We start from the raw sequence: 22,521 nt of genomic DNA on the forward strand, positions 1-22,521 counted from the left end.
CGTTTCTCCAACTGGGATGACTATAGTCAGGTCTTTAACGAGGATCCTTGAGTGATTATGGGACATTACTTGGTCATTCAACGATGGAGACCTGAATTTATTCCAATCGAAGGGGACGTGAACATGGCCTTAGTTTGCATCTATATCCTAAAGTTGCAAGTGGAGTATTGTGGGAAGAATTTTCTTCGCAAGATTGCGCAGGTGCTTGGGCGTCTGATTAAGATAGATGCTCACACCTTGAAGGAAGGGGAGCGCTCTTCCAGAGCTTCTGTGTCCGCATACAGAGAAAGGCTTGCAATATGCAACAAGGTAGATCTTCAGAAGTCTCTCATTTTGAAGTTTGAGATGAATGAGCTGGAGTACAAGGTGGAGTAAATGGGTTTAAATCTTTTTTTTTTTTTATAGTTTTGGCCATAAAGGCATATCGGTTCCCCCATACAAGGGGGCCAGAGCAGGATCCTCCAAACGGAGTGCAGCAAGACAACGAAGGTGGCGTGGAAGGAGAATCAAATTTTGATCCCTGGATGATCGCAAAGTAGGCTCCTCGAAAGCCGGTGCACCCTCTGGCAGTAAGGGCCCTAGTTCCCAAAACTTTTTCGGAGGGGAGGGTCCCTAAGAATAAAGGGCAGGTCCCTAAGCTTATCATCATAGCATGAGAGAGCAACTGTGCCTCGGACTCAGCGTCGGTGGCTGATGTCATCACTGAGGAAAGTCTTCCCGAATGAGTTAATGGTTAATGTTGGAGTTAAGGGGGCAAGGGGCAGTTAATGTGCATAAAGCGGTACACATTTTTCAAAATGGAAATAATGATGACCACATGATTGAGGGCCAATCAAACAAAATCAGTTGTTTCAGGACCAGAGGACCAAGCAATGAATGACGCAATGATAGCTAATTAAGAGCCGGAGGGGTCTGACGCATTTTTCGAGGGGAATATTCATGTGTTTGATTCAGTCAAGGCAGTTACAAGACAAAATTATGATGGTGTTGACGATGCACGAAAAATCGTGTCTCGAATGTTTAGTATAAATGAAGCAGACAATCATTTTTTATTTGAGTGCATGGAATCCGGTGAGGTAGCAATTATTCCCATTAATAAGGATGAGCCAAGTGGAAGGGTTACACAGGGGGGCATTTTTAAACCTGTTTTGCTAGAGAAGTAGGGGGTCAACGAAGGATTTTGAATTTTAAGAAGCAAGTTAGATTATTGGGATCCAGGCGAGGAGTCAATGCAAATTCAGAGTGGCCGACCAAGGACCTCCGGCAAGCGTCATGCTGAAGAGCTTTGAGGTCGCGATAGAAGTTTGTCTCCTAGGTTCTGAAAGAGTTGTTAGAGACTCGTCTTACACTTTTATCTTGTTTAATGATCAACACAATGTGTTGGAATATCAGGGTGTTGTTGTTGTTAAAAGGGTTCCCTTATTAAAGATTTGGTTCATAGACATTCTCTTAGGTGTGTTGCGCTTTCTAAGACTCACGTTAGCGGGTCTAGAGTTCATAATCTCATCTAAACCATGGGTTTTGATAAATCCTTTGTTGTGGAAGTTGTTATGTTCACACGAGGCATCTAGGTCTTGCAGAATGGTCAAGAGGTGTAGAACATATAGTCTCACTTTCAGTTTGTCCATGCCCTAGTTACACCAAAGAGGGGTCAAGGAAGCTTTCTTGCTATTTTTGTGTATGGGAGTCCTAATACGATTTCTAGGAATGCCCTTTGGTAAAAGTATGATGGGAGTCCTATTTTTGTCATTTGAGGAAGCATTAGTTATGTCATTAATTAATTACTTTACATAAAAATTAATTACTATTTGTTAAAAGTATTATACATTAAGAATGACCTTTAATACATTTAAAAAAACTTTTAATAAATTTTTTTATTGATTATTTTTAAAGCTATATATATATTTTTTGTTACATCGGAATTTTTTTTAAAGCTATATTGATTTCACTATTACGTCAGTGTTATGAATATTTCCTTTAATAGTAAATGAAAACATTAATAGTAATTAATACTCGGTTGACTATGTCATATTGCATTCATTAAATCTACAATATTAATAATTTATATAAAATTAAAATAAAATATTCATGATAATTGATAACAAAATTGACTGATACGTTTATATGAAGTCATATATATTTAGTGCATCGTCGTCTTCCTTGCACCGTTGCACTGTATAAGCATGTGATTCCAGCCGGCAATAAATTTTGGTTTTCAGTAGCAAATTAAAACCCATTCGATGGAGCCAAAAGAATGATGTAACGCAGTCCCACTCACACCAAACACAACCTGCATAAATCAACTATATTAATAGCACACCATCACACACTCAGAAATCAGACCCACAACACTAAATCTCATAACTCTCCAACACTCTTGCAAGTTGCTAGCTGCTCCTCGCTCTCCAGGTCTGATCGTTTCACTCCAAATTATTCAGCATCAAATTGTCCATTTGCATTTGCCATCTGTTGTTTTAATTTCTTATTCATCAATTTCATAGTTTATTAACATCATAAAAAAAGGCATCAAGCGGTACATTTTTTATTCTTAATCGTAAGGATCTTGATTTGATGTGAAAAAAACTCTTGCGGTAAGAGGTAATCTGATGTCGCTTCATACGGATAATTTTTTCTAAATTTATTGCATTCATGACTTTATAATTGTCCGATTAAAGATTGAACGATTCAGATTTAAAATCAAATTTCATATAAGTTTTTTAAGATCTAAATCGTGTGATCTTGATCAAACGGTTATAAAGTAACAAATCCCAAATGAGGCTATCTCGGATCATGATCCTCTTTCTCATGAAATTGACATGGAATTGTACTCATTCCTTTTGGGGTTATTTGGCCAATGTGTTACTACACCAATGAAATTATTTATAAAATTAATCAAAAAAATTATAAAAAAATTCGTTTTCTTTTACATTTTTTCTTTTTATTACGTCTCTGTCTCTAATCTCTACCTTTGAATGTTGGTAATTTTTCTGATACTTATTTAAAAATGAAGAGATTTTATATTTTAATTTTAATTTGTCATGTTTTCTTTCATTTTAAATGACTACCGGAGCATTATCCGTAATATTTATTTGATCCCATGGGATACCAAATAATCTCTACGTTAAAGTTAAAACACCACAATGAGAAACCGTTTATAAGACTTTCCTTCCTCTAGCAAGTGCATGCACTAAATTGTCCATATGTAACACATTTTTCTTTCTCTGTTTGTTCTCTCAGGAAAGAGGAGCAACCGTATCACTAGCTATTCCATTAGCAACTGTTCCAAGGTGAGCCAGTGCTCCTTATACACAAAATTTGATTTGAATCAAATTTATGGTATCTTTTTATGATATGGTGAATTTAATCAAAATCAAATTGGTGTCTTTTTTATGAAATAGGTGATAATGGAGTACTCAACAGAGTTTCTTACAAGCAGCTTTGGCAGAGAGTTTGTAGCTGGAGGATTTGGAGGCACAGCTGGTCTGATCTCCAGCTACCCGCTGGACACGCTCCGCGTCATCATGCAACAGAAATCCAACAGCGGCTCCGCCTTCAACATCTTCAAGAATGTGTTGGCCAAGGAAGGACCAACCGCTCTGTACCGTGGCATGGCGATGCCTTTGGGCTCTGTTGCTTTTCAGGTCATTTTTCACTTCCACTCCCTTGTTTGTTACCCCCTTTACTGCAATGATGTTAGTCTATAGATCCAAGGATTTCATTATGGGTTGGATTTCACTTGACTGTTTAAGATTCTAATATTGATTTCTCTAGCCAATATATATGTGTTTTTGTTTGTGAGATGAACACAAAAGTCGACGAACTCACATATTTTTTTATGAAATTCTCTTTTCTTAGAATCAATTTTGATATTTTTAATCTCTGAATTGGTTTTAATTTTAAAATGAATTGTGGAAAATTCTCTACATACTTTGAACCAAAATTGGTTTCAATGGTAAACCACCTATTCAAGTGGACACTCAGATATTTGTAGCATGATAGGCTGACATTTTTTACTGGCAACATATCTCTTGGGATGCTGAAGGCCAGAGCCGTTTGCACATACGTACACATCTTGAAAAACCAATTCTATATGAACATTTATCAATGCTTACACGTACTCAAATAGTGCAAATACTCAATATATACTCAATTTCTTTTTTCTATTTCTCATCACAATATCCACCATACATCATATTTATTATTTCCCTTTCTTCCCTTCTTTTTTAACTTTGATGTTTACTAAGTGTTTGCATTGTGCAGATTTTTTTCCTTTATTATTTGCTTCTATCAACATTTCCTGCGAGTCAATTATTGCATTGCATGACATAGCGACCCCAATCAGAATTAGGTGGAAAGTATACTTATTTCATACATCACTTTCATATTTATTTGATATCTTACTAATTTTTAATCACTTATCATCCACTAGAAGATTCTGATGTTTAAAATAACCCAATCAGAAGATTCAATAATGTTGATGATTCTAATGATTAAAATAAACCAATCAGAAGATTCAATAATGTTGATGATTCTAATGTGTAAAATAAGCCAATCTGAAGATTCAATCATGATCATAATAAAATATTGTATTTTCTCGAGTTTTGTCTTTTTATTATTTTGATACTGAATTTTTTATGTTAAATTTTTCTTTCATTCGGAATGTTATGATGTCTATATATGCTTGCTGACCAATTCGACCGATCTTCTTTGCGGGCTTGATTCTTTTAAAAAATTGGGAAAGTTACTTTAAAAAATAAAGTAGTAAATCATCAAAATTATTAATTATGGTTACTTATGTTCAACAAAACAATTTAATCAACGGATATGACGACTTATTTAATCTTTTAAATACCTTTTTTTCATTTTAGAGAGGAGTCAAACACCTTTTTTAGTTTTTACTCACTTAACTTTGGTGTGTTACATTGGGTATGCAACAGCCATAAATCATTCATGATTTAATTGATGCAAATGACAATAGAGACCCATAACTTTAGTCAATTTATCTCATGTATTAAATGTTTGCCATGAAAACTGACAAGTAACTTTTGTTTTCTAGAACGCCATGGTTTTTCAAAGTTATGCAACTTTCACCAAGCTCTTTAGCTCATCTTCCAATGGCCCTCCTTCCATGGTGAATGTTGCATTAGGAGGACTTGGCGCCGGTGCACTTCAAAGTTTATTGATGTCTCCTGTTGAGTTGGTTAAAATTCGCCGTCAGCTGCAAAATAGTACAGGTAGGGACGGACTCATGTTGTAGAAAAATTGGTCATTCGCTACAAAGAGAGAAAAAAGTCTTAATATATGTTATATTTATTTAAAAGTTATATTTATTTTTTAAAAATATGTTATATTGTCTCATTCAATTAGTTATTAATTATTTATTTAATATGTTAAATTTCCGCTCTCTTACAAATGAGGGTCATCGTACAGGCCAATTGACTGAAACTGAAAAGAGTCCTCTTAGGATTGCTAAGAAAATTTGGACGAATGAGGGTCTTCGCGGCATGTATCGAGGATTTGGTGTCACTGTGCTCAGAGATGCACCTGCTCATACCTTCTACTTTTGTACCTATGAGTACACAAAGGAAAAGCTTCACCCTGGTTGCAGGGAAAGTGGTCAAGAAAGCTTGGATACTATGTACATCGCAGGAGGATTAGCCGGGATAGCGAGCTGGATTTTCAACTACCCTACTGATGTCATAAAGACAAGATTGCAGGCTCAAACACCTTCTTCTATGAAATACAAAGGTATTGTGGATTGTGTGCTGAAGATCATTAAAGAAGAAGGTCATGCTGTGCTATGGCGTGGTTTGGGAGCTACGCTTGTTAGAGCGTTTGTCATGAATAGTGCTATATTTCCTGCTTATGAGTTCAGCCTTAGGTGTTTGTATAAGAACTGAAGTTTAGATCGAGCATTAATATTTCAGATGTATGAAAAACTCAAGGGGGCATCGTTTGTGGATATTTTATTTTGGGGGAATATAGCATGTTGGATTTTTAATAGCAATATATGCAGGAAGCTAATACATATTAGCTTTTTTGTGAACGATGGTGTAATAAATTAAATAAGATTCTTATAGATCTGGATTTGATATGTAGCTATTAACTGTTCAAAAAAAAAAAGATATGTAGCTATTAAAAGATTTGACATATAGTTATTTGATATATAAATTATGTTTAAATACTCTGGAGGTCCCTGAAACTGTCACCAATATGAAAATAAGTCCTTGAAATTTCTTTTTCCGATTCCGAATCCTTGAAATTTTTTTAATCAGTATAGGTCCCTACTCGTGTTTCCAGCTTATGTGGCTTAATTTTTGCTGAGTCATTTATTTCATGTGGCCTTTATATTTTTTTAAATACACATGGATCAAAAAAATAAAATTAAACATTTAAATTTAAAATTAAAATCTTATTAACAATCACTAACAATCGGATTTAGGGTTAATGGGATTTAGGTTAATTAGATTTAGGGATAATTAGATTTACAGTTAATTAGGTTAATAAGATTTTAATTTTAATTTTAAATGGTTAATTTTATTTTTTAAATCCATGTGTATTTAAAAAAAAAATATAAAAGCCACGTGGAATAAATTACTCACAAAAAATTGAGCCACAAAAGCTGGAATCACGATTACTCGATTAGGGACCTATTCTGATTAAAAAAAATTTCAGGGATTCGGAATCGGGAAAAAAAAATTACAGGAACTTATTTTCGTACGGGAAACAATTTCAGGGACCTCTAGAGTATTTAAACCTATAAATTAAACATCTTAATTTGATTTAACTTTTGGTTCTCCTAACTATAAATTGTAAAGGTTCTTTAATTTTTGGTTGGGATCTTATATAAGACAAAGGATTATAGACAGGGATAATCTACACACACCACCTTGGAGAAAATATCTCCAAAAAAATTATTTTTCTGAACATCATATATGTATATATATATCATTATATATATCATGTGTATTTTCCCCGTATATAAGACCAAATTATTATTTTCATATTATATGCTTATATATATGCGTTGCCTTACATGATAAAATTTCTAAATCCAACACGTAATTTCACTTGGTTATCTCACTCACTTAAAACCAAACCTCTGAAGATGTATTTCATTAGGCCACTCAGACATTAATTTAGTCTGATGTAGAGATCTACGGTACTCTTTGCTGATTATTTGATTTGCTTCAAAAATAGGATATTACTGGACAATTGTTCTTCTTTTCTTTTTAAAACTTGGGCAACTTCTCTAAAGAAAACAAAAATTAAGAAACAAAACATGTGTTATGTTCTGTACTCTTGATATATATGTTTTTTTTATAGGTAAATATTAGTTGTTAGTAAATTAATTAATTAAAAAATTAGTAAATTAATTTCTTCACTAAAGTTTGAACCATGGCTCCTTCACTCTTCATTCCCCCCAACCAATGACCGGTGCATGTATCAGTATACGAGGGCAGGTGCCCTCCCTTGATTTTGAAAAAAAATCATTCGAAAAATATTTAGGTAATAAAAGTATGTGGTTTTTATGACCCTTTTGTTAAAAAGTTTCATTACTTGTGTCTTGCTTGCTCTTACTTGAGTAGTAAAAGTATGTGGTTTTTTATGACCTCTTTGGTAAAAAATACTCTCACTTGTGTCGCCTTTGATAAAAAAATTCTCTCATTTCTAATAGTGTATGTTAATTTTTTTAATAAATTTATATGTATATATTGCCCCCACAATATCAAATTTCTGAATCTGTCTCTGCCCCCAACCCTTATGCCCCTAACACTTAATTACTACTCGAGTTAACCCTTTGGGGACATATAGTTTTGATATGCTTATGGATCATCATGTTCATGATAATATATATATATATATATATATATATATATAAATAAATAACTCATGAGCGGTAAATATAGATGGTTTTTTTCTCATTTACAAGACTCAAATCTAAAACATTACTTAAATAGAATCAAACATATACATTTAAACAAATAATCGGTTGGTATATGAAAAAACACAGCTTAAAATCATAAAGTAACCCAAAAAGAAAAGTGAACCAGCTTAGCATTGTGTTAATTAATGCTAGTCACTACAATGGAATTAAAAATATATATATATATATTTTTTTTGTCAAAGAAAGCTTATATATATATATATATATATATATATATATATATATATATATATATATATATGGGATTATGAGTCCATAGGTCCCCAAATAGGGATGGCAATGGGTAGGGTTTGGGTAGGGTACTATAGTACCCATCCCCATACCCGCGTTTTAAAAAATTACCCGTAACCGTCCCCATACCCGCGTGGGTAGCAACTTGAATACCCGTCCCCGTACCCTCTGGGTACCTATATGCCCGTACCCGTGCCCATTACCCGTAATTTAGCTAACCAAAATATATTTTTCACTAATTTTTGTTAATAGAAAACAAAAAATACAACTAACTTTTTAAATAAAAAACACTAATATAAATACAAAAGATTATCTACGTAACAAATAAAATCATTCAAATAAGAATATATTTTTTTAGAACGAATAAGCAAGTTGTAGGTTATTAACTTACTAATTTTAAAATAAGTGGGAGTAAATTAGCAATGATTATGAATACTTTAAATAGTCACCTATTTTCTAAAATAATTAAGTTTGAAAGCTATAGCTTAAGTTAATTTGTTCATATAATAATAATAATAATAATAATAATAATAATAATAATAATAATAATAATAATAATAATAATAATAATAATAATATGTGTGTGCGGGTATGGGGCGGGTTGGGTACTATAGTACCCATACCCGCACCCATACCCATTACTTTTTGCGGGTAATTACCCATACCCAACCCCATACCCATCTAGCGGGTTTTTACCCTACCCATAGTGGGTATTTTTTGCGGGTACCCTATGGGTCCGAGACCCATTGCCATCCCGACCCCAAATTTAGTCATGGTACCCTTGGAATAGAATCCAAACAGCAAATACAAGGGCCTTTTTTTTTATAAAGTAGAGGGCTAAAGCCCAAAGTACAAGGGCCTTTTATACTTCCCAAATTAGCCCAACAACATTAATTTATATATATGAATAAATCTTTTTTTAATAAACATATTTATGAATAAATCAAGGAGTAATATTTTGTGAAAGGAGGTTAAAAATGTAACCTTTTTGGTGAACATTAGTGTCAATGAAAAATATGTGAATATTTTTTTCTCTATCATAATTTGTTGTTCAACTTGTAATTTAATATGAAAAGTAAACACCTTACTTCCGGAATTTCTATCGCGCCGAACAGGCGACCCTATACCGATACCGAAGTCTCCACCTCGCCTATGGATTGAACCTCTTTCTTCTCCCGTCGATGGTATGAGTGAGTGAGTGTAGTGGTGCGAGCATCACTCTGAAATGGAATATTCTCAAAAGAATGAAGCTAGAGAATTGCGTAGATAGTGGTGAACTCTTCTTCTAGCAGCCCTTTCTCCTCTACCGAAGGAAGGAACTCGGCTTGGAAGCAAGTCGGTCAATCTCGTAAGTAGACTTTCCTTGACCTGTACAGCTAGTAGGCGGATAAATTCAATCGTGAAAACTTTCAATAATCTTTCTTTTTGGTTGTTGATATTTGCTTATGATGGGTTTGTTTCGAGATCAATTGCATGCTTCTGTATGAGGGTTGGAAGAAACTTCCGAGGACCATTCATACCTGTCTTCTATTATCCGGGATTGCGAGGACTTAGCTTTATCTTTTGATTTTTGTGAATTTCCCTTTTGTCCATCGTTCTGGTAACTTTGAAGCAAATGGTTTGGCCAAACTTTCATTTTGACATGATTTTTCTATTTGGATTGACAAAGCTCCGACGGAGTTCATGATGTTCGGACCGTTATGGTCCTTCTCCTAACTAGTATAAAAGTAGCTTTTCTTTATGGTTGGGACACAGGCAGCTAAAGAAAGAGCCCGAAACCCTGGGCCCAAACATTAGCAAGCAAGCAAACCCAGCCCAGGATGATGCCATGTGGCAGCATGAGATCTTCAAAACTCAAAACCTCGCAAATTTTTGAAAATGTGAGGCCTAGCGCGCAACGATAAAAAGACAAAAGACACAGTGGTCCCCACCATGTGAGCCGGAGCATTTTCAAAAACACAACGGGACCTACGTTCCTTCACACACCCTTACGACGTCGTTTCCACTTTCTACTACGCTTCAGTTCGCACGTGCCACTCAACCAGTGAGAACTATAGAACACTCTCTCTCACTCACTCTTTCTCTCTCTCTCTACAATTTTTCAATTTCAAAGGCTTTCATTCATTTTTCAATTTTCATAAATATAAATATAAATATTATTATTACAACCAACAACGAACACTGCAGTTAGTTGCAGTAGTCGTATTTATATTCTATAATCTATCTTTCTCCGATCTGATCGCCGGTGGAAGATGAACGGCGGTGCAGGGAGACAGGGGCTGAGATCTGGTTCAACCGCCGTGCACCACCAGCGTCAGCACTCCGATAACAACTTCCTCGACGGCGGCTCATCCACCGGCACCGCCAACAGGTGGCTCCAATCTGCTGGCCTTCAACATCTTCATTCCTCCTCCGCCAATCCCCTTCCTCCTCTTCAGGTAATCAGTCCCTCATCATCTTCACTATTTTCAATCTGATGGATCTTGACTTGATTTTGATTTGATTTGAAATGCGAGTAGGATTATAGCATGTACGGCGGCGGAGTGCATAGGAATGCGCAGAGGAGCTTCAATGGAGGAGGAACTGAGTATTACATGGAGCCGGCTACGCCTCCAGGTGCTCACCGTGCTTTGACGCAGAAGAAGAACGGCGATGATTCTTCCGGTGATTTCAGCCCTGGCTTGTTGGATCTGCATTCGTTTGACACTGAGCTTCTTCCTGAGGTAGTTGGCCTTTTCGATTTTGTGCTTCTTCGTAGTTTGCATTGCATCTTTTGAAATGTGTAGGCTATAGATTATAGAAATGTTCTGTTATATTGACTGTCCTTACAATGAATGTATAGCCCTAGGGAGTGTTCAATCTATGCGAAATTGTAGTTCATTCGATGGAAAATTGTTGCATCTGCCTCGAACTTTTACATTCACCGGGATATTGTGTATTTAATTTATTCATTCCTTTTCACATTATGTGAGGAGTAAAAGCATTTCCTCAATCTAGATGTGCTAGTTGATTTTGTTACAAATAAGCTGTAAGAGTTGCACTCTTAGCTTGATTATGTAGGGTGTATAAAAGTTAGGTTAATCTGTTTTCAACTAGGATGTATGATAGATGAACAATTGAACATGAATAGGTAGATTGAATTTGCATATAACTTGTCTATCTTGCTAGATTCCAGCTTCCAATGCACATGATGCCAGTTTCTTGTATCAACCTAGCCGGGGTAGGAGCTTTGATGACGCAGAAACTTACATGATGAGCAAGCAGACAGCCAAAGCTCGTGCTACTGAAAATGTACTGAAAGTTTTTCCTGCAGACAAAGAGAAATCTAGTTCTGTGGCAAAGATTAAAGTTGTGGTATGTTCTCTCACATATCTCAATTTGCCATTCATGTTTCAATTCTAATTGTTGCTTTTTCTTTCAAAATGTTTCTGCTGACCTATGCCATAGAGATTGCATTGGCACAGTAACCAGCTTAGTACTCATTGTACTACATTTGAAATTCATTGAGTTGTCTGTAAATGAAAGTTAAATCTTGCCCTATTATGAATAACATCACTTTTTAAGTTTGTTCTCATATTTGTATGTGGCTATTCTAATGCAGGTTCGTAAAAGACCAATGAACAAGAAAGAATTAGCAAAGAATGAGGAAGACATTATAGAAACATATTCCAATTCTTTAACAGTGCATGAAACTAAACTGAAGGTGAGTTTTATAACTTACAAGCAATAGGGATAAATGGTTGCAATATCTTTAGGTTTAGAAATATCATATTAAGTTACTGAAAATGACTTATGTACTAAGAAATCAAGTTTGGTGCTGCCTATGTATCTGTTATTTCCAAATTTTTGTCTTGGTGAATCTGAAATCTGACTTGAAAATGATACAGATAATCTGTACATGATAGTAACTGAAAAACACAATCAAATGTGATTTTACAAATATGCAGAGTGTATGTATTTATCAGTCTGCTTATTTTGAAAATGAAATACCATTTCTAGGGACAGTATTGTACTATGATGATAATTATTTCCCCAATAATTTCATCACTTGTCAGTTCTTATGAAAAGTTTTTGGCATGATAATCTAATAGATATTTTATATTTGATTCTAAAACATGATTTACAGGTTGACCTTACCCAGTATGTGGAAAAGCATGAATTTGTTTTTGATGCTGTCTTGGATGAAGAGGTTACGAATGATGAGGTAACTATAATGTAATTAAGTGTATAGTTCAAAAGAATGATAATATAGGTGATATATTCCTACATTTATAACCTTTTTACTTTTGTAGGTGTATCGTGAAACAGTGGAGCCCATAGTTCCAATAATCTTTGAACGCACTAAGGCAACTTGCTTTGCATACGGGCAAACAGGTGATGACAGCTCTCAAATTACAGCCTGCCTGAGGATAAATTTTGTTTTCATGTCTATTGATGAAGTGATACCTTTCCCCTTTACAAAATTTAAGTTTTGGCCATGACCATTTAGAATATAAAGCTTGTAGGACATTATACAGTTATTTGATTTATCATCAATGTTACAAATTCTACCTGATGTGAAAAGGCCATGATTATTGTTGTGGATGTTCAATGCTTTAATTACATTTGTTCAAGTTATCTTCTTTGATTATTTATTGTTTGTCATTTAGTTTGGGGTATTGTGAATAAGTGATAGATGTTCCCAAATGTTTTCATTTCAATCTATGAGTCAAAGTAATTCTTGAGTTCTGTAAAAGGTAAATCGAGATTCTAAGGTGCCGATATTTCATGTGAATTTGACTTTCATGATTTGCGCTATGAGGGTACTTTTAATAGATACCATTTTCTGCTTTTCTAGGAAGTGGAAAAACTTTCACAATGAAGCCGCTGCCACTTAAAGCATCAAGGGACATCCTAAGATTGATGCATCATACTTACAGGAACCAGGGATTTCAATTGTTTGTGAGTTTCTTTGAAATATACGGCGGGAAGCTTTTTGATCTCCTTAATGACCGAAAGTACGTCAAACACTCAAATCCCTTCTTTGCCACTTGCATCTTTGATCTCTCTGTTTTTGATGTTTAAAGTTGTACTTCTGCAGAAAACTTTTCATCAGGGAGGATGGGAAGCAGCAAGTTTGTATTGTGGGTTTGCAAGAGTACTGTGTATCTGATGTGGAAAGCATCAAAGAACTGATTGAGAGAGGAAATGCCACAAGAAGTACAGGCACCACTGGTGCAAATGAGGAGTCATCAAGGTCTCATGCAATACTTCAGCTTGCTATCAAGAGGTCAGTTGATGGCAATGAATCCAAACCTCCCCGTCCTGTTGGGAAGCTCTCCTTCATAGATCTTGCTGGAAGTGAACGTGGAGCAGATACAACAGATAATGACAAACAGACAAGGTATAGTTGAGCTTGAATTAGATAAGATGGACCCATGTTGTTACTTATCTAAATTAAATGAGTGTTTATGAAGGAAAACTCCTTATGCGTTTATTAGATTGGATTTGACTCCAAATTCTGCCATATACTTTATTATTGAAGATATCTCAGAATTGGAATGCTATAGTATCACGAATTTTAAACATCCCTCGGGCATTCCGTTACCAGTCTAATGATTTTTTTTTGTCGTTTGTTTCCAATTAAATGAAACAGAATAGAAGGTGCTGAAATCAATAAGAGCTTACTTGCCTTAAAGGAATGCATAAGAGCTCTTGATAATGACCAAGGACACATCCCTTTCAGAGGCAGTAAGTTGACTGAAGTTTTGAGGGATTCATTTGTCGGCAATTCCCGCACTGTTATGATATCGTGCATATCCCCAAGCTCTGGTTCATGTGAACATACTCTGAATACACTAAGATATGCTGACAGGTAATGATGAATTTTCTGTTAAATGTAGTTCTGTATCACTTACTCCTTCAAACCATCCACACTGCACCTCACATGCAGACACAGCATAACCACCAATTTGATAAAAGGGTAAAGAAAATTCATGGTTTCACTGTTCCACACTGTTTCAAAATTCAGGGTAAAAAGTCTATCTAAAGGTAACAATTCGAAGAAGGATGTCTTATCTTCGACTTTCAACCTTAAAGAATCAACTACGGTTCCCTTATCTTCTGTTACTGCATCGGCCTATGAGGATTGCACAGCTGATGCATGGTCTGACGAAAATGAAGGGGGTGATTTTAGCCCCTCTGAAGAGTACTACGAGCAGGTGAAACCATCATTGAAGAAAAATGGAAAGATGGAATCATATGCTACAACTGAGGTCAAGTTGAAGAAACCCAGTGGTCAGATAAAATGGAAGGACCTCCCAAAAGCTGAACCAAAAGCAGCTAGTCCAGAGGATGATTTAAATGACCTCTTACAGGTAAAATACTGGGTACTGAGACAATGATTATTATAGAAAAAACCTAGAACTCATTGTTCCCTAAAGCATATGTCATTATTTCAGGAAGAAGAGGACCTTGTAAATGCTCACCGGACACAAGTAGAGGAAACCATGAATATTGTTAGAGAGGTATTGATATTATCTTTATTATTATTCTCTCATTTCATTTATTCTTTTCGGGAACAGAGCCATGTGTCATGTAGTGGCTTCAATTTACAATTAAACTTCATTCACACCCCAAACCCCCACACCTAGAGAGATAGGAAGAGAAGATAGAGAAATGAGAGATATGATGGATGATGTGTTAGGAAAAAAACAGACAGATGAGTGGAAAAAGTTGGTGGAAATGTGATGGAAGTGAAAGTGAGGTGAGTAAATCAAAACCCGTATTTCAAAGATTTTTTTGGGAAATAGCATAAACAGGGATTTTGTGCATGTTGGCATTGATTAAAAAGAATAGATCCTGGGACTTGCTACTGCATACTTCCAAGGAATGATGCGAAGTCCACAATTCTCATTCATATTTTTATCTGCTCTTGACATACAGGAGATGAATCTCTTGGTTGAAGCAGATCAACCAGGAAATCAGCTGGATGGTTATGTAACAAGACTAAATGCCATTCTTTCTCAGAAGGCGGCTGGCATCTTGCAGTTGCAAACCCGTTTAGCTCATTTTCAGAAACGTTTAAAGGAGCATAATGTTTTGGTTTCATCCAATGGTTACTGATATCATTTAAAACGGACTCATAGTGAGAAGGTTTTATTTCTGTGGTCAGAATGATTCATTCCTGCGATTCAGTGGAAGATTATGATAGATCTGAGATATGAAGTGGTACTGTTACTTGTTGATTCATCATGATTTTGTACCTTGGTTACTCTCCTTGAGAAGGGTTTCACTTTTTTCTCTGTACCTTACTAAGAATGTAGCCATGTATTGGTTTTACTTGCTGCTGTCAAGGCAATGTATCAATGTTGACAATGTATAAAAGCTCTGTTGATGTTTGATTGATCAATTGAATATTTATATTTTTCAAATTAAGTATTCTACCAATTTCATGTTTGATATACGAATAGCTGTGGCTCGTCATTTGATGTAAGTCCATGTGGCCAAACCCCATCCTGTTATGATTTGCGAGTGTGTTAGACTGTTAGGATTTGCGACAGCATCAATTCCATTGTCCCAAATGCAAAATCCATGTCTCTGGATTGTGTCAAACTTGTTTTTGGAACTGAATTCCAGACAGTTCTTTTGCAGCACAATTTTAAAATTTAAAACAGTTTTATTTTGCAACACAATTTTATTTTTATACAAATCACTCACAACTCTGAAAGAATGCAACTAGGTTTCACACTTCCACTCACTAAGCCACACCCAGGAGCCGTAACCATTTTTGAAGGAGATGCCAACTTTGGTCTTCAAAGTGGACAAAATGCAGATCCTTTCTAGTCTCTTTCAAGTTTGCAGAACCACAGCATCATGGCAAGTGCTCAGGACCATCCACTGTCCTTTTTTCTTGATTTAAGTTTGATTTGATTTTTATAACTTTTTTTTTGTTAAAAAGAAAATGGGACACAGATCTTCTCTTATTCCAAGATGCAATGAAGAAGCTAGTACATTGTCCTTTCCATCATCAAGATACACACTCTACAAGCTGTAAAGCCACCTCTCCCAGAGGCTCACCTTCATCATAAGGAATGAAGTCACCTTTTTGTCATATATGCATTTCATTCTAATTGCTCCCTACTTAAATGGAAAAGTTTTTCACTAGTTATTGTAACCATACACTAGTATTTTCTCACCCTCTTAATTATGTCTTATCAAATCAAACAAATTTTGAAATTCAACTAATGTATGTTTGAACTTCAGTTATGAGATATAAATTTCTGTTGAAAGTGCTTTTTACTATTTGTAACGGAAATCCAAACACACATCAAGATCTATCTAAGTGTCCTTAAGAAAGAAAGCAAGAGTATACTTAAATAAAGCTTTAAAATTCAAAATATGGGGAAATTGTCAAACAGGGCTAGAGATTCTTATATTCATAATTGATGAATGGACAATATAGGTTCAGTTCAAGTAACCAGAAAAGCAAAATTTGTAAATAGCAAGAATTCAAACCAAACAAACTCAAACCCTTCAGCACACTGGGAGAAGTAAAACAAGAGGGAACATATTTCATATACACCTTTAAGATTATCTTATCTACAACCTGATTGAGCCAAATCTTCTCTTTGACTTGGAGTGTTTGATGCTGACAGAGGACTGTGGAAGGTTGATCTCTGAGTGCATGTCTGTGAAAAACTTGTCCACAATGTCTAAGTAAACAGGACTTGTGAGGCGAGAGTAGTAGTGGAGAGCCTCTTCAATGTCTAGTACATGCTCCACATCACCAGAATCAGCCATCTCCAATTCCTTCATCTTTTGAGCTAAATCATGAACACCCTCCTCATTCTTGTTTTTTGAGTTCAAGTCTTTCTTGAAGTTCCCTTTGCTCTTCTTCTCCTTTACCTTCTTTTGTGGACTTTTCTTGGCACTTGCAGTTGCAGCAGCAGCAGCATCTCCCATTGGTTCTTCTACCTCCTTTGGCCTCCTCATGCTAATGTCATGCTCACTTCTGTTCATTCTGCTCAGATCAGACTGCAGCATGTCATAGAACTCATTGTAGAATTGATCACTTGTGTAAGTTCTTGATGTGTTGCCGCTGCGGCCGAGGAACGGATTGAAGGAAAGGGATCTGGGTAGTTTTTGGTACCCTCCAAAGAAGGACTTGAAATTTTTGAGGGATTTGTGAAGTAAAAGTTTGGTCTTGCGGATGGTTTCTCTAAGAAGCATTTGTGGTTCTGATGTGAAAAGGAGAGGTTTGGCTCTACTAATATCTTCTAGAGTGTTAATCTGATCTAGCTCTTGTGTGTTCTCCAATTTTGTCTTGACTCAGACTTGCATATAAAGAGAAGTGCAGCTAGTAACTGTTTCTAAAAAATCAATTGTACTCTAAAGGGGTGTGTTTCTTTCTTCTGTCTAGGTTTCATTTCAACTCTAACTTTTTGTCAATGGCATCCCATGCTCTTTGTCCCTTTCAAATGAGGTGTACGTGGATTGTTAACACTGTTGGAGTGTTTAAAAATCAGGTTACATGAAAGAAAATGTTTTGTAGACACCCCCGTTTGGGTGGACCTGGATTTTCTATAGTTAGGGAATTCTGCAAGGCTCGTGACCATCCGATTTTAATTAGACGGATCCTATTTAAAGAAGCTAGTGTACACTTAAAACCAATCAATTTAAATCACAGTCATAATATCATAGATCAAACGGTTGAGCTCTCCAGACTTACGTGAATTTATAATTCCCCTAATGCAGGAAATTCAAATTCCATTTGGGTGTCTAGACCCAAATTAAAAGAATGAGAAAAGAAGAAAAGAGAAATAAATGATAAATGTGATTTTATTAGGAAAATAGAAATAAAAATGAGGTGTACTTGGGTTGTCTGCATAGTTGGGGTGTTTCAAAATCAGAATTGTTACATAAAAGCTCAAAGTGTTGGTGGCAATATGATAATCTGATGATTGTCAGATCTGAGAGCTAAAGTACTTTGGGGTCCCAACACTTGGGAGAGATTTTGCTTCTAGTGGTTGTTCCTCTTTGGGTTAAAGATAATTGAAGAAAAGGCTATGAGTTTGGGGACTTTAGTATCTAAATTAAAATTAACACAAACATTGTACTGTTTTTGACTACATGCTGTTTAAAGTGCAGTGTCATTGATTAAGATGCAAAGCTAAAGGTAGTAACTAAATGGCTAAAAGATTAAAACAGTAACTTTGCGTACTAGGTTCTTGTTAACCAAATTTCAAACCTCCGGATCCCAAAATCAAATAGTCCTTAACTAATTCCCTCTGAGGTATATATGCTTTTTATCATATAAATATTGTTGTTTTTGCTTTTTGGCATTACACTAATAATAATTACTTAATGAGCCTCCTAAGCAGCATGAGCTACTTGCTTTTAACTGAAAAAATCACTATGGGTCATTGAGAAGAATTGCTGGTGCTCTACCTCACACACCAAACCCTGTTAAGTGTGTGTTTGGATAAGTGTTTCACAATTGATTTTGGTAAAACTGAGTTAAGTAAAAGTGTGTTGAAAGTAAAGTGATTATGTGGGAACGCATTTATGAAAAAAAGTTATTTATGTTTGGCAATGTTATGAAATACAGTTGTAATATATTAATGTTCAACGCAAAAACTACTTTCGTTAACTTCTAGCAGAATTAATTTTGGAACTGAAATCAATTCTCCAAAATGACAATTAGACGATTATATTGTCATCCAAAATTGATTTTACTTTATCAGAATTGATTATGAGGTTCCCAGCGTACTCAACGGGACCTAACACAGACTAAGTTGTTGCATAACACTTTAATTGTCATCCGTCCCTAGGCCTTGTGAAGGAGAGATCCTTCTTTATTTGTAAGAAAGCCATGCATGGTCCCCAATCTATAGCCAAGTTGGCACTGAGAAATGAGAAATGGGAACTAAATATCATGAAAATGTGAGGTGTATTCCATTTCATGTGCTGTGAGGTCACTATCAGATACTTCACACTGGCCAGTGTTTTTAAGTCCTTCACCCACCTCTGACCTAAATTATTAGGTTAAAGTAGTGCTTGCACTTGCAATAGAGAATGGCACATACACAGTTACTGAACTCTGACAACTGAAATAACTGTAGAAGCATGAACACGGGTTGTATGTGTTAAAACTGCATATCTCATTCCTCAGAATGCTGGTGAGATTCGGCAGATCGCATGTTTGGTTCCGTGGTGAAATGCTATACAATGACAATCACTTCTGGTTAGAAGATACAAGTCTTGATGCATGTTTCAAAATTCTTGTACAACTGATTCTATAGTCAATTCAATTTTGACTAAAAACTTAATTATGTGAATAGCTTATGAGTGTTGGAGTTCATTTTGAGGGAAAAGGAACCCATCAAAACATGTTATTAGCTTCTAATTAAGTAAACTTGTTTTGAATTTTGTGAAAATCGTGAAACCAAGTATACTATGATAGATGAACTATGTGTGTTATTTTAAGCATTTTAATGAACAGATAGAGTCCAGAGAACCCTTTTATTGTTTAAATTAGACATGGTGTTAGACTTTTAGTGATCAGAAAAAGGGACTTCCACAGATTATTACAGTAGACAAGCCTCATGTTTTATGGTTCTCACAATTCAGAACTTTCATAATTTGAGTGTTGGTAAAATTATTGGTATATCACAGAAATATGTAGTCCCTTTTAACAGATGGTAAGAAATTTATGTCTTGTGTGGCATGTTGAACCGGGTCCTACAGGGATGCAAGGGAAGTTATAAGTGCTATAAATAATTATATTGTTGTGAACCTTAAAGAAGCAAGCTAAAGGAAAAGGCACATAAACCAAGGATAAGTCTTGTTCAAATTGTGTTCTCTATTCCGGTCGTTAATGTGTGAACTGTATTGGTTAGCGATTTTTAAGTATCTCTGTAAGTAATCTATGTGAGAGGATTTTCGGGTATGCTATTTGTTCGGCCAGCAACCAAACATAAACATACTTCAATGAATACATTCCAGTGGCAATTCCTGTATAGCACCGGTCATTCATTGTAATACAATGAGAAATGTAGTTTCTTCACTAATGATTAATTCCTATATATATTGTATATATCGGAACTTCCCAATATCTGCAATTCTACAACAAAATAATCTCATATCAACAAATTATAGGATGCTAGTAATAATACCTATTATTACGAAATCTTATAAAACTAAAAGAACGAAATGTTAGTTGGTAGTATGACATTTTCAACCAAAAACCCACTTCAATTTCCGAGTTTTAATCAGTGACTAACACATATATTGTCCTTGTGTTTCGTTATATGATCTACAAGCTACTTGTGAAGGTTTTAGCTAAGACTCACATCACTAATAAGAGCTTCATTGCCTTTTTTAAAGTGGATTATTTTGCTTATAGTTTTGATTTTTGTTGTTGTTGTAGAGGCGGTGTACCTGGAAATTAAAGGATCTGAATTCGAAAAGATGGGTGTAAGTATACTAAGATTGATCTACAAAATGCTTGTGAAGATAATTGAGATTCACATCAGTAACAAAGGTTCTGATTTATTTACACAACTCTCACTTTATATGAGTAAGAGTCACAACAAGTATCCTGAGGAGAACCAACTCTTAGAGTCGCCGCTTATTCCACATGAACTCGTTGCAGAGATCCTCTCATGCCTTCCGGTGAAATCCCTCATACGTTTCAAATGTGTATGCAAGTCATGGAACTCTCTCATATGTGCCCCCCACTTTGTGAAACTACACCTTCGTCGACACTCCACTCCAAACGCCAACCCCAATGTGCTATTTATATGGAGCACCATGGAAGCACACTATGGAAAGAGAAACATCTTGTTTTTCCCCGTGAAATCGTTGCTCGAAGCCCCTTCAACCATCACAGAAGAGCCATACTTCCTTGGCAAGTTGAAAAGTAGATACAGGATCATAGGTTCCTGCAACGGCTTGGTCTGCTTGCTCGGATGTCGTCGTTTCAAATTCACAAGCAAGCATGAATGCCACTGGTTCAGTTTCTGGAATCCGGCTATGAGAAAAAAGTCTCAAAAGTCGCCTAAGGTGCCAATACAAGGAAGTAATGACCAGCTTGATGCTAGCAGTTATGGGTTTGGCTATGATCATATAAGTGACACTTACAAGGTGGTGTCAGTCTCAAATGATATTGAGAGAAACCATGTGAGGGTTTACAACATGGGTGATGATAATTGGAGAGACATTGGATCTTTCCCAACCTTTGTGCCCATTACAGGGAGAACAAATGGAGCTCACTTGAATGGGACTCTAAATTGGTTAATATGTGAGAAACCCAAGGTTGATCAGAATGGCATTGTTATGTTTGGCGTTGTTATGTCTGAGTTGGACTCATATGTGATTCTTTCATTTAATTTGAATAATGAGGGGTTTGTGAAATTTTCTTTACAGGGTATGCCTAGTGTGTTTTTCCAGGCATTTGATTATCCAGAACTTGGGGTTTTAGGTGGTTCTCTATGTGTTTCTTATCATTACATGGGAACCCATTTTGTGGTATGGCAGATGAAGAAGTTCGGAGATGAAGAGTCTTGGATTAAATTGTTGAACATTTGTTATGAAGATCTTCAACCTCTTGGCTTGCAACCACAATTGACCCCATTGCTTCCTATTCCTCCTAAGTGGTTTCCTCCTACATGCATGTTGGACAATGGTGATTTTCTGATGTTGGGTCAAAGATTCATCTATAACCAAAGAGATAATAGATTTCAACTTCTTGAAATTCCCGGCTACTTCTTTTTAGACAGTCCCCATATGTATTATGAAAGTTTGGTTTCACCCTGCTTCAATTAGGTACATCTCATGTGCTTTGATTTTAACTCTTTTTAATTGCATCTACTATGATTTGATTTCCATCATCAAATTTTATTTCTATTTCTTAAATCCAAATTTCAATCTGTATTATTGTCGCATATTTGGTATCTTTCACACTTTGTCAATTTACAAGTAGCCAGTTGTTTGCTTTTGCTTTTTCATTAGCCATTTTTCTCTCAATTGAACCCATAGTTTATTGCACAGTAGGTAAATCTCGAATATGGGGAATCAATTTTGAATTTCTAGCACACAAAAGGAATATATGATTGTGAAACTGCATGTATGCCTTAAGATATGAACTTCGCATTTTGATAGCTTGCCCATGATCTACAACTAAAAACCTATGGTAGCCTGCTCTTGGAAACCAAATTGGAACACTGATCAATGACTTGTGCAAGGCCAATACAATGCAATTTCATTCAATGGTTACTAGTTGATTAAGTGGTCCTACTTATCTTATATTGTCCAAATGGTTTTGCCCGCCACATATAATCATATATACATGATGAAATCAG

At 35.6% G+C, this 22,521-nt stretch overlaps 4 protein-coding genes across 5 annotated transcripts; 3 read left to right on the plus strand and 1 right to left on the minus strand.

The window, feature by feature from the left end:
* The first annotated feature begins 2,263 nt into the window (after positions 1–2,263).
* On the plus strand, positions 2,264–6,102 carry LOC130749694 (mitochondrial arginine transporter BAC2-like). Of its 2 annotated transcripts, XM_057603073.1 has the most exons (5): positions 2,264–2,409; positions 3,238–3,287; positions 3,399–3,641; positions 5,057–5,234; positions 5,431–6,102. In XM_057603073.1, the coding sequence occupies exons 3-5, from the start codon at positions 3,405–3,407 to the stop codon at positions 5,898–5,900; spliced, it is 885 nt and encodes a 294-aa protein (XP_057459056.1). In that variant the 5' UTR covers positions 2,264–2,409; positions 3,238–3,287; positions 3,399–3,404; the 3' UTR covers positions 5,901–6,102. The 2 variants fall into 2 exon arrangements, with proteins under 2 accessions (XP_057459056.1, XP_057459057.1); XM_057603074.1 differs by lacking the exon at positions 2,264–2,409 and having other exon boundaries at positions 3,109–3,287.
* A 4,184-nt stretch (positions 6,103–10,286) lies between these two features.
* LOC130746596 (kinesin-like protein KIN-13B) lies at positions 10,287–15,591 on the plus strand. The gene is made up of 12 exons (XM_057599274.1): positions 10,287–10,617; positions 10,699–10,902; positions 11,348–11,533; positions 11,781–11,882; positions 12,306–12,383; positions 12,472–12,553; positions 13,017–13,176; positions 13,260–13,562; positions 13,815–14,033; positions 14,190–14,535; positions 14,620–14,685; positions 15,104–15,591. The coding sequence occupies exons 1-12, from the start codon at positions 10,432–10,434 to the stop codon at positions 15,281–15,283; spliced, it is 2,112 nt and encodes a 703-aa protein (XP_057455257.1). The 5' UTR covers positions 10,287–10,431; the 3' UTR covers positions 15,284–15,591.
* A 976-nt stretch (positions 15,592–16,567) lies between these two features.
* On the minus strand, positions 16,568–17,599 carry LOC130748201 (uncharacterized). Its single transcript, XM_057601367.1, has one exon. The coding sequence runs from the start codon at positions 17,387–17,389 to the stop codon at positions 16,760–16,762; it is 630 nt and encodes a 209-aa protein (XP_057457350.1). The 5' UTR covers positions 17,390–17,599; the 3' UTR covers positions 16,568–16,759.
* Positions 17,600–20,644: 3,045 nt separating this feature from the next.
* LOC130709532 (F-box/kelch-repeat protein At3g23880-like) lies at positions 20,645–21,985 on the plus strand. Its single transcript, XM_057558917.1, has one exon. It carries the CDS (start codon positions 20,663–20,665, stop codon positions 21,983–21,985), a length of 1,323 nt encoding a protein of 440 aa, XP_057414900.1. The 5' UTR covers positions 20,645–20,662.
* The last annotated feature ends 536 nt before the right edge of the window (positions 21,986–22,521 follow it).

The sequence above is a fragment of the Lotus japonicus genome, chromosome 3 (assembly GCF_012489685.1).
Source record: "Lotus japonicus ecotype B-129 chromosome 3, LjGifu_v1.2".
NCBI classification, from domain to species: Eukaryota; Viridiplantae; Streptophyta; class Magnoliopsida; order Fabales; family Fabaceae; genus Lotus; species Lotus japonicus.